Source organism: Octopus bimaculoides, chromosome 6 (assembly GCF_046866305.1).
Source record: "Octopus bimaculoides isolate indiv1 chromosome 6, ASM4686630v1, whole genome shotgun sequence".
Taxonomy (NCBI): domain Eukaryota; kingdom Metazoa; phylum Mollusca; class Cephalopoda; order Octopoda; family Octopodidae; genus Octopus; species Octopus bimaculoides.
The window spans coordinates 93,096,009-93,115,047 of record NC_142933.1 but is presented as its reverse complement, the minus strand read 5'-3'; the positions used below and the strand labels follow the sequence as shown (position 1 = coordinate 93,115,047).

The 19,039-nt window shown below is 34.1% G+C and overlaps 1 protein-coding gene across 5 annotated transcripts in view; it reads right to left on the bottom strand.

Annotated features, from left to right (window-relative positions):
- The window catches only part of LOC106881822 (uncharacterized), a 53,487-nt gene that overhangs the window by 24,457 nt on the left and 9,991 nt on the right, over positions 1-19,039 (bottom strand). For 3 of the 5 annotated variants that reach the window (XM_014932334.3, XM_052968666.2, XM_014932335.3), the window contains exons 3-11: positions 12,293-12,367; positions 11,728-11,835; positions 10,179-10,223; positions 9,861-9,948; positions 5,089-5,118; positions 4,256-4,401; positions 3,547-3,724; positions 1,754-1,882; positions 689-800 (exon numbers count right to left, since the gene is read on the bottom strand). In XM_014932334.3, the coding sequence (XP_014787820.1) occupies positions 689-800; positions 1,754-1,882; positions 3,547-3,724; positions 4,256-4,401; positions 5,089-5,118; positions 9,861-9,948; positions 10,179-10,223; positions 11,728-11,835; positions 12,293-12,367 (911 nt within the window). Of the gene's footprint in view, positions 1-688; positions 801-1,753; positions 1,883-3,546; positions 3,725-4,255; positions 4,402-5,088; positions 5,119-9,860; positions 9,949-10,164; positions 10,224-11,727; positions 11,836-12,292; positions 12,368-19,039 lie in introns of all 5 variants that reach the window. The other 2 variants (XM_052968665.2, XM_089354253.1) reach the window with 1 other exon arrangement.

Here is a 19,039-nt window from a genome sequence, read left to right as displayed (position 1 = left end):
CAATATAAATTTTTTGTGAGTAATAGTCAATATTTTCATCCCTTAATTCATGTGAACTGATTACATGAAGGCCAGTTGTGGTTAAATGATTAACAGGTGAATTTTCTTACCTATCTTTGGAATCTAAATCTAACGCTATCATTTGATTTAAGCAAGACAACTTTTCTCACTCCTTAGCTGAAGGTATATTCAGTGAGGGAGTATGTAAATTTGTGAATGAAGATGCTTGGTTTAGTGGTTGGGGTTTTTGGCTAACAACCATAAGGTCATGAGTTCGATTCCCAGTAGTGAGTTGTGTTCTTGAGCAAGATGCTTTTATTTCACATTGCTCCAGTTCACTCAGCTGGCAAAAATGAGTTGTAGTTGTACCTGTAATTCAAAGGGCCCACCATTTCACATTCTGTGCACACTGAATTTCACTGAGAACTACTTTAAGAGTACATGTGTGTGTAATGCTCAGTCACTTGCATGTTAATTGCACAAGCAAGCTGTTCCGTTGATTAGATCAAAAAAGTTCCAAAATATATCTAGTCTATGATCATCTTACATGTGTCAAAAGATATGATTTATCAATTATAGAGGATTATCTTCAGGTGATTAAAATTTTGAACTAATTAGAAACAGGTGTTGTGTGAAATCACAAAAAAAAAAAAAGAAAAAAAAAAAGAAAAACAAAGGATGAACTTACAAAACTTCCACGACCCTTGATTTTTCGACCAGTGCTAGAATATTTTGTGCCTCTGCCTTTGTAGTTGGAATCTGGATATTTCCTGTGTGTTTCTCCACGAACTGGAGAATTCCTGAAATAAAGTACACTCATCATCAACACCACAACCACTTACACCATCATCATCACATTTATCATCACTCTTCTATCTGCTTTCCATGCTGACATGGGTTGAGCAGGTATTCACGTTCTAAGATCATATTTGGAATTACTCCAATCCTAAACAAATCAGAGGACCAACTCTTACTTGAAAACAGGCAAAATTTCATATTTCAAATAGGTATTCTGTCGATGACAATTGCATTATTTCCAAATAGAAGTTGATCACTTTCTACTTCTAACAGATGTAGAAACACTTAGATAAACAATTTCACCATTTTCAAGATGAGAAAAGAAAGAAATTCTGAAGAGATATTACATTGTCCAAGTGTGATAAAATTGGGCAAAATGCCAATACTTCTAAAACGTACTGATGCAATAGAACAAAATAAGAATGAGAATCAGATATAATTGAAGGTGGTGCCAAAGTGTTAGAACAGTAATTAGCTAACTCAGATGAAGTACTGTAATAATTTACATATCATATATATCAGATGTAATTCTTTTTAATTCTAGAACAAGGCCAGCAATTTTAGATGAAAGAGTTTGTCAATTACTCTCACCCCCAGTACTTGACTGGTACTTTATTTTATTTACCCTGAAAGGATTAAATACAAAGCTGACTTTGGTGGGATTTGAACTCAGAATGTAAAGAACCAGAAGGAATGCCTCTAACCATTTTGTCCTATGTGTTAACAATTCTGCCAGCTCAGAGCCTTATGCATATCAAATATAATAAAACACTATAATAATGATTTTTTAAATTGGTAAAAAGGCCAGAATTTTGAAAGGGAATTGAATGTGATCATGACTAATTCATCAAACCAGGAGGGATGAAATGGAAAACTGACCTGGCAGGATTTGATCTCAGAATGTAATGACATCTAACTAACTACGTAAATACAATGATGATAACGAAATACTAACCTGGATTTATCTTGCAACTGAGGGTTGCCTCGATAGAGAAATTTGGGTGCTGGAACATCAGGTATCTCTTCAGGCCGCACAGAGGAAACTTGAGCAGAGTCCTTTTTCGAATCCGATTCAGCATCATTTCTAGGAACAAGAGAAAAATTGTCACTACATTATAATTTACATCTTTATATTCTCTTTCCCTCCTATCTAGTATTTCAATAGCATATGAGTGACTAACAAAAGGAAAACAAAACATCAACTGAAGATATCAATATTGATTTCAAATTTTGGCACAAGGTCAGCAATTTTGGGGGAGTTGGGTAAGTCGATTACATCAACTCCAGTGCTCAACTCGTTCTTATTCTATCAATCCTGAAAGGGATGAAAGGCAGAGTCGACCTCAGTGGAATTTGCACTCAGAATGTGAAGACAGATGAAATGCCGCTAAGCATTTTTTTGCCCGCCATGCTAGCAATTCTGCTATGAAGTAAATGTTGAAAACTTTTGATGTTGATGGATATATTTACAAAAGTTGTTTTATTTCCATTACTTCAAGGAACTTATCTTTTAGGAAAAATAATTCTAGTATGGAGCTGAATTACTAAGCACTTATACAGTCATTAGTTTAAAACCAGCTACATCTATTTTTTCATATTCATATGAAGTTCCTTTGAAGAAAAAGAAAAAAAATAGATGTTGGGTGACAACAGTTGGTTTAACAGTGGATGACAACCCTTCATTCCTGTGTATTTCTTGATTTTGAAGATACAAAGGAATAGAATACATAGAAATAAATGAATAAAAATTGCTACAAGTAGTGATTTCACATTAATCATTCTAATATATTTTTTAATGTTAAATTATGCAGACAAAAAATTAAGTTTTTTATTCCATACAAGAATGGGTTCAATTGCTCTGCAAATTTAGATATTGTTTTATCAGAACTTATACATTAATAAAATTCTTGCATGCAAGAAATTCTATGTAAATAACACGGCTCTCTGTTCTTATGTATCCCTCGATTTAAAGAGACAGAAATGGTATTATTCAGCTGCTATAGGGAAGGGCTGTAGCACCCATTTCCAGCTGTAGAAAGGTTGAAAACTGCTAGTAATTATTGTTGGAAAATAACCTAGACTACAACTATCACTCACAACTGAGGATGACTCGGTATCACATACTATGCTCTTATTGATTGTTTTAGGTGCTCATGTACTGGCAAGGAGGCATAGACACCTTCTCAGCCCTTCTACACTTGATCTAGTAAAACAGACAGAATGTGAGGAGAGAGAATTGCATCAGTAAAACACCTACAATGCAAAGAGAAGGTTGATACTTTATGAAATCCAAAAACATGAAAGGCAAAGAAAAACCTTGGCAGGATTTGAACTCAGAATGCAGAGAGCTGGAACAAATACCACAACACTCTGATGCTTTAAAGACTCTGCCAATTGATCAGGTTTGTTCAAAATCAAATGACAAATAAAACTATATTAGGGTTGTCAAATAAGAGTTCACCTAATTATATATCAAGCAAAAGAACCATTTTTGAACAGAAAAATTTTCTACCTTTCAAAACCTAGAATGCTTATCTGGATATTAAAAACTTCATTTAATGAATCATCTTAGGAAGTTATGGCAATTTTCTTACTATCCCAACAGAAAACTAAGTCTTTAAATACCATTGGAGATAAACACCGAGAATTTCAAAACTATTACAAAGATATAAAGACAGACATGAAGAATACGAAAAAAGAAACTATTATTTCTTTTATGAAGGAGAAGGGGGATAAAAAGAAACTTACTTTGAGTCTTTCTTTTTCTTCTTTTTTTTCTCTTTCTTCTTCTTTGATTTCTTCTTCTTCTTCTTTGATTTCTTCTTTTTCTTTTCAGTATCACTTTCTGAAGCTGAAGAGCTAGAGTCTGAAGAGGATCCTGATGAGGAAACTGATTCACTTTCTGACTCGTGTCGTCTCTTCTTAGCTAATCACAGAAATACAAAGAATATTATATAGAATAGCTGACAAAGGGCTGTACAGAAACAGAAAAATATCTTAGAAACAGTTTATAACAGGGCTTTTAGAACTGTGGTCCGCAAGGACAAGACAGGGGGTCCTTGGACAGCTAATACTTTTTATGGGCAATTTGATTTTATATATGTTTTTTAATCGAAATCTTTTAATTGACAATAAACCTATTTGTTAAATACTGTTAAATAAATAAATGTAAAAATATATGTTATTTTAAGCAAATATTTATGTATAAATTTCCTAAGCGTTTATAAGGGAGTCCCTAAGGTAAAGCCTGAAATATAAAGGGGTCCGCAAGTCAAAAAGTTTGAAAACCCCTGGTTTATAAGATTCAAAATCAGAAGTTAACTCTGTGTGCCTGAAATGTCAAAATTCACACTCCACTTACAGCACACAAATTTATTCATTATAAATTCAAAGATAACCTAAAGAATCATTCTACTAAAAAGCAAATCTTAAAAAGAATAGTAGTATTATACACTACCTTTCGGCTTCATCTGCAACACCAATTCTCCACAGTTAGCCACTCTGACCTGCTCTAAAGGACTGCTTTGACTGTTTGTCTTCTCATTCTCTATCTGGCAAACAACGTCCGTTCCATTAATCACACGACCAAATACAACATGAACCCTATAAAACGAGAAGGAGAAAAAGGAAGGTAGAAACTTCAGCTAAATCATGATTCATTGTCTATGCACAAATCCTATTTTCATTCTTAAATCTTCAACATAAAACCTTATCAAATTTAGTTATCATAAAGGCATTACACTACTTTGTAATTTATGATTAAATAAAAAGAAAATCACAGACTTAGAGAATCTATTTTTGATGTCATTTTCCTGTCGCAATATCAAGAGATTTTTACAGGTCTTTTGCTTCATGTGAACACGGATTGAATGATTTTACAAAATGTGGATATTGGCTTGAATTGTTGGTTGCAGTATCTAAAACATGGATGCATCTTAATACTAACCAATCAACCATCAAGTAGAAAAAGCACACATCTTCAATGATAGTCAAAATAAAATATTAATGACTAGGCTTGAGATAAAATGTTATAGTACATTTAACATTCAGCTACTACTTGCTAATTATCTGAGGAAAGAAAAACTAGAGACAACTGTAATAACCTTTGCAAGAATTATGATGAAAATGTTCTAAATAAACAGCTGAAGTTGATACAAACGTTTTTGCTTTTGTCCAACTGTAATTCAATATAGCATAAAGAATTAAATTAATAACGTAAAAATGCTCATTTACATGTCAAAATATATGTTACAGATTCATTACTTGAATATAACAGGTCAGAAAACTTACCCATCCAAATGTGGTGAATTTCTTGTTGTTCTGGAAATATGAATAAAAAAAAAAGAGAAGACAATGAAACTGAGTATTAACACATGTACACACAAACACACACAAATACAAAAACAAATCTTCATAATCCTGAAATGATATATTACCAAAGTAGTATTCACCAAAAGGTCTAATAGCCTCATCTCTCAGCTTCGATCAAGTCGATGAACTTCTACAAAGCTTAAGTGCAATTCAACTGGGATGCTTCTCCTGTATCTTGGATACTGACAGTACTTAGTACAAAATTATCCTAGACCACTTCTAAATGAGACTATTCAATTTCAATCACTGTCTCACAAATTTGTGGCAGATTTGAGGCCAAAGATAGGCCCTATAGCCTGGTGTCATCATCATTTAGTGTCGGCTTTCCATACTGGCATGGGTTAGACGGTTTGACTGAAACTGGTAAATTGCAGGGCTACATCAAGCTTTAATCTGATTTGGCATGGTTTCTACAGTTGGATGCCCCTCTTAATGCCAACCACTCCAAGAATGTAATGGGTGCTTTGTACATGTCACTAGTACAGGTGCCAGTTATGTAACACTGGCATCAGCCATGACTACAATTTCACTTGGCTTGACGGGTCATCTCAAGCATGGCCTCTATAAGGCCCAATGTTCGAAGGGTGCTTGTTACATACCACAGGCACAGGCGCCAGTTACATGACACCATCATCGGCCATGACTATGATATCACTTGACTTGACAGGTCTTGTGTATATGCTCCATTTAGGATTTTTTACTGATACCTGTCCCTCCCCTGTGCCTCTTCTATTGCTACTTTGACAGCCTCTGCTGCTAAGAACTAGATACCTATATACCTCCTCCAATCATCTTGCCTTCCTCGATTACTCATACTGTGTATGAATCCCTATTTAAATTAAGACTCCTCCTGGGCACTTTAGAAGACATTTAAGATCTATAACCAACCAAGAAACAGATTACACATTGACAAAAGATGATGGGATATAAAGGACAAATATACATAGGAGCAGGAAATCAATTACAGAGGAAAAATTGAGTAAAATATTCAGTATAAGGTTTGGGCAGTGAGACAATATGGATAATGAGATCAAGTTGTCGTATACCCAATGGAGAAGGATTTCAAAGTCTTTGTTCATCGAAGCAGCACATGCAGAACCTGAAATGTTTTAGGTTACATGTGACAGCACCTGTGAGTGTGGAAGGCTAAAAAACAATTAATGGTGGTAACATATGCATAAGAGTTTGTGTTAAGGAGCTAATTAATGCATGGAAAGAAAATTATGGGAATAATACCTGAACTTTGGGTCCCACCAGGGTTCATAAAATGTAGATCATACATTCATGGAACAGATGCAAGAGAAAAGAAACAGATGGGATCCATACGTGGGTTACTTCCATAACATATGCTGCAATGGAGCAGTGACAGAAAACTTTATAGGTAAACCAGAAATGAAAAAAATTTCAGGTAAAGAGATCCATTAGTGCATCCTGCAATGAAGCAATCTGAACTACAACCTTCAATCTAAGCAATGAAAGACAGATAAAGGCCATAGGCAGACAACTCAGGAGGTCTGCTTGCCACACAATTGAAGGCTTTGCTTATGTCAAAAACAACAACATTGTCTTCTTGGAAGTTTTCAAGGTTGAGAGACCAGTGGCGTGTGATATGCTAGGAGAGTCTTCAGTAGATGTAGCTCAACAAAAGCTGTAATGGTAGTCACTGAATGGGAAAGAGATTTTAGGTGTGAAAAAGGTTTATGTTTACAACTATTCCTATCACTTTAGAGATGCTATAAGTGAAGACAATTCATCAGTAGTTGCCATGCCTTTCTATAAGACAAGGGGCAATTTCCAAGTAACAGAAAGTCTGAATAATTCAGGCAAAAAAAACAAAGAGCCAGCAGAGGAATGCAGGATTTGAGAATATTTGAAAATACTGTGTCACAGCTATTGTCTAGGGAGGTGCCTTGTTGCATGTGCGGTGTGGAAGTGGAAGCAAAATGGGCAGCAAATATTGTGGCTTCATCAGAAGGAGAGCTACTTACAGAGCTATCTTGGTTGAGGAGTAACAGGTAGGAGATTCTGCAAAGTTAGTAGAGATCATCTTGACCAAGGTCCTGAAAGCTCAGTTGCAATATAGGAAATAGGAAACTTGCAGGCCATGTGATGTGCAAAGACATCTTTTGCTCTCTTGATGGCTATCTTGCAGATTTCACGCTGATGGATGAACTCATTCCAGGTGGAAACGGTGGGTTACTTCCTTCAAGTGTTGTAGGCAGTGTTCTTCCTCTGTATCGCTGCAAGTGAACTACTGCAGGGTTTTGGTATTGTGGGCTTTGGGCGTGTGAAGAATATGGAGGGGCATATCTAAGCAAGTGATATCAGCTGTCATATGAGTCAGAAGCAATGCACACATACTACCAAAGTTTAGAACTGAGAGTGGGCTGCTTTGATTAGGTAATAATTAGATTTTAATGTGGACTAAGATTGTATTGGCTGGACAAAAGTTAGTTTGAGAGGTGAGAAAGAATGACAAATATGTACACTGTTCAGAGATAGAGATATAAGTAAATGATAAAACTAATTGGTGTGGACAATAAAAATGGTTAACAATTTGGCCTCTACACCAATGGTGATTGTGTGGTTGGAATGTGAGAGCGAAGAGGAATTAAATATATTTGGATCACTGAAGCTGATAACTTCAGAGAAAAGTAACACGAGATGAGATAGTTGCTAGATGACAGATACTGCAACATCTACTTGTGAGTGTTTGGAGGGAGTTACAGAGAAGTAGAGGCAGTAGATGTACTTAGAAGAACAGAAAAAAAACAAAACACATGGAGAAAATGTAACTGTAAGTCTTTACTGTTATCTAGTTATCACTACAGGTGAATTCAAACCTACACAACCAGATTCAGAAAAGTTTTTCCTAGAGCAGCTTAATAGATAAATATGAGCCTTCTACTCTAATTGAAACTATATGTGTGTGTGTGTGTATGTGTATGTATATATATATATATATATATATATATATATATATATGAGGAGACAAGTTTATATTTGGAACTGTGATCATTGTATGATATATCTATTGTACTATATGTAATTATTGTTGTAACTGCTTTTGCTATATTTGCTCTTTTATATTTCCGTTATAATTAGATAAGCTCAGTTAATGTTTTTCGACCTAGTGTATCATGTATGTGGAACTCTACTGTATATTTAAATAGAATTATTTTTTACTGCTTCACATACATTTTTCTATGCTTGCATGGATGATAGGAGAGTTTATTTGTTGGAGTTAATGTTAGCACCCTTAAATGCTCAATTTACTGTGAACCTTTTACCATGAGGTAGGAGAGGTGTGCAATTTTTTATCTTATCAGGCAAACTGGAGCAAACAGCATTAGTTACCTTGATCAGAGGGACAACACAATCATAAGAGTTGAACTCATGATCATGCATTCAGTAGTCTAGCAGTTAAACATCAGCAACTGTCCCTCTAAAAAACTCCAACTAAGATACTACCAAATACAACATATAAATCAAAACATTTCAAATAATTCACACATACCAGCTGGACAAGTATACAACACTACTGCATTCAACATGAGGCATTTACAAACACATGCAAGATAGTTATTAGGAAACCAAAAGATGCCAGTGCACAACCTGCAATTTCTCCTGCCTCCCAAATTGCAGCTGGGTTTTCTAGAATCATTTCATTAAGGCCACTACTAACTTTTCAGAATTGTCCTACCTGTCGTTTCTGAACCATGATGGCTCTGCAAGAAGTCTTCTGATAAAGTTGCTACATATTTTACCAATTTTGCCTTCAACTTGACACACTGGTCTTCCCAAACCCTCCTTCATTCAATCTCTTTCATCCTCACATGTACATAGTCACCAAGTTGGAAAGTTCCAATTACCCAACCCAATAATGTGATTGGTCTAAGAAAATCCCTTCTATTAACTTCAAACTGCCCCTTCTGTTAACTTCTAGAACTAGCACCTCCCTTACAAAACTTTTCAATCTTCATCACACTACAAGAACCTATCCAAATCTATGAAAACATGCAATGCTGTATTTCATTTCCAAGAAAGGACTTCTTTGATTTTTCATCACAAAGGTAAACAATTATTACTTCATTATCATTAGTTCCAAACCATTAAAATCACTGCCAATGTCAGGGCACACAATCTCTGCTGGTGATTTTTACATTTAAACACTGCCAAAACTACATCTGTAACACTAAGATTCTTTACCACAGCTAGAAAATTAGCTCCAATCAGTTGCTAGCTTTCTGTGAAGCTAATGTATACCTCACACACCTGGTGGTGCTGTTGCTATATGCACACAGAAATTTTCTCAACACATCTATAAAACTAACCACTCTAACCACTATGTCATAAATACACTGCTGCTTCAACCACTGGTAATAGTCTTTGTCTCTCTGAACTAGATGGTAACATAGGCCTTCCATCAAACATTTCCCCTTCTCCCACTACTCCTACTTTGCCATTGCTTAAACTGCACACAAACTATTTGCTTGTCTTACAACTAATTAATAACCAAGACCTAATCTTCAGCAGTTAAATATATACATGAACAGGCATATATAACATTAACAAACTGGTTTCTATATATTTTTAATAAGACACCATGGTACAACAAATATATTTTGGCCAAAGCCACTTCCCTTAATTTGTGCAAATATATCGTTGTAAAATAGAAATTAGAAACTTACATAAAAAACTGAGATCCATTTGTATCTTTTCCACGATTAGCCATAGAAAGAAGATATTTCTGATCATGTTTCAGGATAAAATTCTCATCTGAAAATAATAATAAATATAAAAAAAACCCATTCACTTTGACTTGATTATATTTCAATTATTTTTCACATGTGCTCACTCACACACACAAAAAAAAAAATGAAAATAAAAGCAAAAATTTTAAAGCTTTTAAAATTATATATATATATATATATTAGTTAGTCAGGCACACCTACCAGGCCAATGCAAGCCATATTAAATCACCAAACTACATACCAGCAAATACGTACCAGGAAACACTCCTCCATATATAGATTCTCCACCAGTACCATCACCTAAACAAAAAGTTAACAGATTTTTAGGAACTTAACACCACCATTTTTATTTATTCATATTTAACTCCTTCGTAAAATAGCTGTTATAAACTGCTAAATTTATATTAACACAAAGATGGCCATTTTATATAAGTGTCTAATTTAAATTTGTTCAAATTTCATCATCATTTAGCACCTGTTTTCCATGCTTGCATAGGTTACATGGCTTAACTGGAACTGGTAAGCCAGAGAGCTGCACCAGGCTCCAATCTGTTTTGGCGTGGTTTCTATGGTTGGATGCTCTTTCTAACACCAACCACTCTACAGAGTGTACTGGGCATCTTTTACACGTCACCGGCACGGATGCCCCTTATGTCTCACCAACACAGGTGCCCCTTACGTGTCACCCGCATGGGTATCCCTTACGTGTCACCGGCACAGGTGCCTCTTATGTGTTTTGATAAAATAAATAATGTTCTTTTTTTCCATCTACCACTCACAAAATTATTACCAATAAATCTGCTAGTAATACATCAGCTATTGCATGGGATTTTGTTGCTGCTTAGTCCCATGTTAGCCTTGATCAAGCAGAACCATGATTAACCCTTTAGCAATTAAAATGGCCATATCTGGCCCAAATATTCTGTCTGACATTCAAAACAGCCAGATGCAGCCTCTCCCTCCTACCCTACCATGTCATTCTAAAAACCAACAATCTCACCATCAAAATCTTGAATCTATGAGATAATGCAGGATTAATTCAAAATAATGTGAATAAATAGAAGGTGCTGCGTAAAAAGTACTAGTGCCACGTAAAAAGCACTGGCGCTGCATAAAAACACTGGTGCCACGTAAAAAGCACTGGTGCCACGCAAAAAGCACTGTTGCCACGTTAAAAAAAATGGTGTAAGTGCCAGATAAAAAGCAACCGATATACTCTGTAAAGTGGTTAGTGTTGAAAGGGCATCCAGCCTTAGAAATGATGCCAAAACAGACAATGGAGCCTGGTGTGGTTCCTGGCCTTATGAGCACTTGTCAAACTGTCCAAACCATGCCAGCATGGAAAACAGACATTAGATGATGTACACATTTATATAATAAATGCATTAAAAAATAAGCTTCTTCAGCAATGGAAAATTCATTATAAAGACATCTTGAACCCTAAAAGTTGCTGATATTTAGGAATTTTACAGTCTAATCCTAATTCTAATTACTAAAACGAAAGTATTTTCACAAAAGTAATGAAAGAATTACAATAAGTAAACCACAGAAATTCTAAAATTTATATTCATTTCCAAAAGTGATATTATGTAAAATATAAATAAGAAAATGAGAGTGACAATTTTTCTCTCCAAGTATTAATGGTTACTATAAAAATATTACATATTTTCATGTATTGCAAAAATTCAATGCTTAATAAAATAATTAGTTTAGATCAAAAGCTAACAACATAGAGTGAGTTTCACAAACAATTAGTGTAAGCTGAAAACAAATTTATGGTGAACATGGTGAAACGTTTTCTTACCTTTTGTGAAGTCACCTCCCTGTATCATAAAATCTTTAACAACTCGGTGGAAAAGGATTCCTTTATAATGAAGAGGTTTTCCAGTCTTCTGCCCTAAACCCTTTTCCCCTGAAAAATAATAAAGTTAATTAATTACTGAAAACACCACATATGTTTAATATTTTATAATATTGTGTTGTGAAATAAATTTAATCAGTTTTTCTTTCGTTTATTTTTATCTTTTCCAATGTTATTTGAATTAATGTGAAAAATAATCTTACTGTATGTAGTGTTTTTATGGTTCTTTTTGAATCTCCATTCTTCCTTTATTTTTTTTTGTTATTTTTGAAATTGAAATAAATTTTACCTCTTTTCAGACATATGATGATGGAGAGTTATTCAAAATAGAATGAATTTATCTGGCAACCCAATACAATAACTACACTAGAAACGAAATGATTAAAACACACAAACAAAATGAATGACAATGGACTCTTTAGAAGTACAAGACAATAAACAATTCTATGAACGTGTAATGAACATTGATAATGAAATAACATGGAAAGCAAAAAAAAGAAACAATTACCTGTACAGAGGGCTCTAAAGTTTTCACATGTCTTGGGACAGATGTCAGAAAAAAGCTCCACCACGATGCGACCCACTGCAAAATAAAAATTTCCATTCCTCAATTTCTTTTTTACTTCTCATTAAATAAGTCACAAAACAAACATTAAACCACAAGTGTATATAGTTAAACTACAATTTAAATCAGTTTCTATCCTCCTATTTGAACTAAAACCTTTGTCTCCTATTGCCAATATAAAGACACAGTTTGCAATTATGAATAGATGTATATCACCATTTGCTAAAAATAATGTCTTGTAACAGACAATAACAACATTTGCCTTTTTATGATTTTGTGAGAAGCTAACATAGTCAGATATAGGAGATCCTGGAGAGTTTCAACCCTAAGAGAGCAAGAAGTGAATGGAATGATATCAATTCTTATAACATCGTGTTATGTAGGAGTAAACTCAAAGATTTGAGAAAACATCTTGCAAACATACACAAAATATTTTCTTGTTAATGAATATTGATAAAACTTTTTGTACGCTGAGGCCAATATAGACACACTAAATTTATCCTTTTGCTTTATCTTCTCTCATTCTGCAAATAGCCATACTTCAGATAGTACATATTATGTTACAAAGCAGCAAGCAGAAAAAAAAACACTACAAAGCTTGCAATATTCATATATATATATATATATATATATATATATATATATATTACACACACACACACGATATTCTCGGGTACAAAGACATATTGATGCCCCAGTATTAGCACACACACATAAATACCACACATTATTAGTCTACTTATTACGCAGACTATTATGTATGCTGCTGGCACATTACTCCCACTTCTTTCAGTCTGCCAAACTAAAATTTAAGTGCAATACTCTATTCACAGCTGAGTAGATAGTGTTAGAAAACGGTTTCAATACACACACACACACACACACACACACGTATGTATATATGTGTGTATATAAACACACATGCATGCATATGAGTGTAGAATTTGCAAAACATAAACAACCCTAGTTGTGGAAACATGAAAAAAAAATTGTTGTTATATGTACTGTATACATACATACACATCTGCAAAGACCATATGTGGATTAAAGTGGTTCACACAGTATTATACAAACATCATTCACCAGTATGGAATTAACATTAGAAAAAAAAATGGTGGTGTAATTAAAACGGTTTTTTTGTAATAATTTCCTACCATTATTTTTTTTTTTTGTTATCTTTAATATATCAAGTTTCTTGCACTTTACATTTGACACTCAAAAGTTATTGTTTAGAAAATGCTTGTACTTACACATGTAAACATACAAATACATGCACAAACAGAGGCACAAACCCTACGGGGACATTTAAATATCTGTTTTCAAGATATACCTTCATATAAGTAATAAGGATCAAACTTATAGTCCAAGAGTACAATGTTATGTAGCAAGTAAATTGCCAAGTGATTCACATATTAATCTGCTCTCTTGCATTCTTACTAATAGAATTACTATTCTAAAAAATTAGAGTGGCAGATATAAAACATCAACTATCATCACCATTTTGGCCCCTGGGTAACTATAGCAAAGTTCACTCTGTTGCAATTATTTGGGCCACAACCCCAATTGGAAGATATCATCCTTCCCCACAGAAGTCTCAAAAACCCTGAAAAAGGAGCCATGTGTGCTTCTCCACTTCATCTGACAAAACGATAAAAAAAAAAAAATTTTTTAAAAAGGATTTATTTCCCAACTTTTAGTAATGCTTGACCTTCTCGAGATTTAACCTTTTTGACACCAACCTGGCTGAAACCGGCTCTGGCTCTGAAGTACAAATGTCTTGTTTTCATAAGTTCTGAATTAAAATCTTCCACCAAACCTTAGTCACAATTTATGTTCCTAACATTAGCTTAATGATAACTAAGTGATTTTACAAAATTCTTTGTTATATTTAAACTTAATTGAAAGAAACACAGAGCATCTTAACAGAAATATGGTAACAAAAGGGTTAATTAACACAAATTATATTTTATGGCCATGATGAGGAGACAGAACTGTTAGAAGTGCAAAAAAAAAAAAGCGCACTTTTCAGTTACATCCTGTATGTTATTACTTCAAATCTTGCTGAGATTAACTTTCCTTTCCATCCTTGCCAAGTACTAGCATCAATGTAATCAACTATGCATTCTCTTCCCCAACCCTTATGCCAATGTATATTTGAAAAGAAACCTTTACATATCTTCTCTTATTACTACTTTATTTTCTTATTTTCCTTTACAATTTCTTTCATCCATTTTGGTCCATTTTAAAAATATTCTTTGCTAAATACTGAATAAATTGAATAATAATACACAGAAACAATCTGAAGCTGGTGCCAATCCCTGGAATGGGATGGAAGAATTTTTATCACCATCATCATTTTACCCCCATCCCAATGCCAGCATGGACTGGATAGGTCATCTCCAGCACAGTGCCACTCTTTTCATTTTCGATTTGGTTGTTCCGATTCATGCAGGTACAGTGCCTCACACTCTGGAACACCTCAAACCTCTCATCAACATAACACATCTTGTAATTTCAATTTCTCTCCTTGTTATCATCCATTAATGGAAGCTTATCAATTCCCTTTTTTCATATCACAGGCATCACATAATGCTCCCAAAAAGTTACATATAGTAGAGGGATCTTTCAGCTTCCATACCTTCCTTCCTTTGTTTGTCTTTGAGTCTGTTCAGCCCTTATCCTGAGGTCATTAATCTATGTTGAATAGTACATTCTTCAGCAGAGAAAGACATAATATTCACAAAACACTGTCTATCTTATGCCTGGTGAGTATAAAGTCCACTTGGCTCACATGCTCAAGTGATCAATGGCTGCCTGGATTCATGACAATTGTGTTGCAAATAATTAAGATATTTGCTTCACAGGACTCCATGAGCCTTGATCTCTTTTCATTCCTTGTACCTGGCCTCCACATATAGCAGAGTATGTTATTACCCAACATGTTTATTGAAGTCACTAACCCTTGTAACAAGATTGATGCCATCTGTTACTGAGGTAGTCTTAGAAGAGGGCCACACAGAAATGCACTTTTTACTCGTCTGTCATTCCTGATAGTGGAACATGCACAAAATCACCGTCACTGTCGTGTCATCTGTGATAGGCCTAAATTTAATTATTCTGTCACATATTCTTTAACTACCACAATTTCTCTATCATCAGATGCCTACTCTACCTACTCCAGTGCTGTTATCTACACAAAAGAATTTGCATCACCAGTGTTCTTTGCCCATCAGAAGAACTCTTAACACTGGTTCCCTTTCATTTCCCCCTTTTTTTATATACTTTGTCATCATAGCACACATTTAATTGCATGTACTCTAATATTTCTGCAATCTTTCCAGAAATCCTTTCATCACACCAATATTAACATTGGCAGCCTTCAAGTTTTGCATCTGAAAGGAATAAATGTTTCCAGTGGTGGTGGACATGTAAATCGCTTGACATCTGTCTTTCTGTATCTGAAAGATGACTATAAACCAATCTACCTATCACCATCGCTAATAAAAACTCTTCCATTTCTTTCAAGCACAAGTCTTTAAGGCTGGCACTATTAACATTGGTTAACAGACTTATCTTTTAACAATATGGCATAAAGAAAGATAAGTCTGGAGATATTTTGGAGATGGTAGAGCAGAGGCAAGTACATGCATCAATCTTTTTTAAGAAATTTCTATTGGTTTCTAATTTATTGTGAAATTATCTTCATATAAAGTATTATTCTGGATGATTTTAATAGCATGAGCCTAAAAGGCACTGGTATTGAGTTCATGGCACCAAACTATTTAGGAACCACTAGTTCAAACTTTACAAGAGTGCTGAATAAATTGTCTTTTAAATTTCTACAATTATCATCATCATCATCTTTAAACATCCATGTTCCATGCAGGCACGAGATGGATGGTTTGACAGGATTTGATGGGTCCAAGAACTACATCATACAGGCACTGGAGCACAATGATGGCAAAGCTATGTAAATGTTAACATTCACTCAGTTTCCCAGTCTAACATTAGTTATGTTTTTTGAGTAAAAAAAAAAAAAGCACTGTTTTTGTTGTGTGATCAAAGACTATGGCAAGTACTGTATAGTAGAGCTAAGTCCCTAAGGAGCTGAGCCCATGACCCAGTTTAGATTCCCAGTCATACCACTTCACTTCCTCTATGCCGATATATTTCTCAGAAAGACACAATCATTACAACTTCCCATTTCTAAACTGATATAAATTTCATGTGTAAAAAATTAGTGTAAATGAAAATCAGTGCAATATCAATTTACCAATTAAATAATTATCAAAAATAAGTCAAAAGTTTTGATTTAGTGTTACTTTAAACCAGAGGTTCTCAACGTAAGCGGTACTGCCCTCAAATGGGCATATCAAAGAGGGTGTTAGGCTTCAGGGGGTGGTGACAAGGTGGTGAGGTAACATAATTAACATACTGAATTTTACCTATAGAAGTAATTATATTATATATGATAAAACTAGTAATGGTTATTAAAATAAAATGATCCCATCAGGCACAAGGAAGTCATTAACTAGCAATGCATAAAGTAAATTTTTGTCTTCATTAATTTATCATTTCACTGTTTAAAAGCTTATACAATCCATTTTAAATGTAAAATTTATAAATTATCATCCATGTTAAGTTAGTTAGTCATGATGCTTCACTCACCACTTAGGTGGGCGCTTAGCATAACAACTACATAAAAGGGGATGGAGAGGGGTACTACAAAAAGAAAAGGGTTAAGAACCACCGCTCTAAACAGTATTTAGAATAATAAACAATCTATAGTTCTTCAAACAAATAACATATCTAACCTGAATTATTTAAAGTCATTGAAGGATTTATTTCATTTTAAGTCATTAGATTAATAATAAAAAAGAGAAAGAGATGAAGGATTGCAGAACTGGTACAAAAGGGACTTCAGTGTCATATAGTTCCAAAAGAAAATTTTACCCATATGAACTATGAAAAGAAAATCTAATTTACCTGTTTTGTTTTAATCTGTAAAAATCCATAAAGGCCAGTAATTAAAGTGACTAAGTAGACTTTGTTGTTGAATATTAAAATTTAGTCAAAGTAATAAAATGTTGAGGGAGAACTATCTACACTCCTATATTTTAATGCTTAACCCTTTAATGTTCAGATTACACTGCTAAATGTAATGCTTTTTCACTCAAATTGTTTTGAATTAATCATGCCTTATCTTATAGCTTTGAGGTTTCAATGATGTGATTATTTATTTTTAGAATGTCAATGTAGGTTAGGTGTAATAGGCTAGATATGGCTAGTTCAAATATAAAACGTAGAATATTTGGGCCAGATATGGTCGGTTTAAACACTAAAGGGTTAATTGTGATGATGGTGTCAATAACAAAAATAATGATGATCATTAGAGAATAAAACTAGCCACTTTCTAGAATACTATAAGTATACTATTGCTCCAGCAGCAAAAGATTAAATCACATTTGCAGCTTCAGAATTTCCTTTGTGATTCTATAGCTCTTATGTCATGATATTGTACTATCCTATTTAGTTTCTGTAAGGATTAACATGATTTAGAAGTGTTGGCAGTATGGAAAGCATTGAAGATTGAATATTGACAGTAGTAAGAGAAATTCACAATGTTTACTTGTCATAAACATTAATACAGGAGATCATACAATCAAGTAGCAACCCTACAGGAAATGGTATAATTAGTAATAATGTCAGTTCATGATGAGCAGAATTGCTTGAAGATGGATAATTAATTAGAAGGTAAGTGATTGAAATTATGCTGAGCTTTTTCATCTTCGTGTTTTAATTTAGGCTGTGCTCTTGTCAGCAGGAATGCATATGCAGGAAATTTCATTATATTGTTCAGGTAATGAAGCACATGTCCAACCTCATGAAAAAGATTTACTGCAACTTAATTATCAGCCCAGTAATTTCTCAGCTGTAGATAACCTGCATACACCAGAGAAACAGTGGTGGTTGAAAAGAACTTTTGGCAAACACTCATCAAATTTCCTATTCATGAACTGTAAACTTTTAATGCAGATTCGATTGGCTGCAGAATTCTTACTGCTGCACTATTAAAGGCATCACTTGTACCAATAAGTGACCTGAATCTCAGCTGGAAAAGATTACACAAATAGGATTCTATCAATCAAATCAAAGCCTTTTTATGTTTCAGGAGGAGATCAATCGAAAAACAATGCTATAGGAAGGACTTTCAATTTTCTTGCAACAAAGCCAATTTAATCAAACCTTTAATTGAATGAATTCTGGTCTATTGTCTGAGACTGTAAGTCAATGGAATGCCAAGTTTAGAGAAAATGAGAAATAAACATTTCCTTGTTTTTCAATTGATCTGGAATATAAAAAGGCTTTGATTTAAGTGATAGAATCGTATCTATGTAATCTTTCCAGCTGAGATTCAGACCACTTATTAGTACAAGTGATGCCTTTAAATTTGATTTTAGAGCACATTTCACAAATTATTCATTATCTCTATTATCAAGATTAGACCTCCAAACACAATCCCTTGCTTTCTTTAATGTTTGTTATACATCCAAATGTGTGATAAGTTGTGAAAAGAACTTTTGCATAAAGTTCAGGAATAATAATAATCTTATTTAAGATAAGATCATCATCTACAATCATTTCAGAAGAATGTCTGACAAACTGACATTCTAAAAGGAGTTGGTCTAC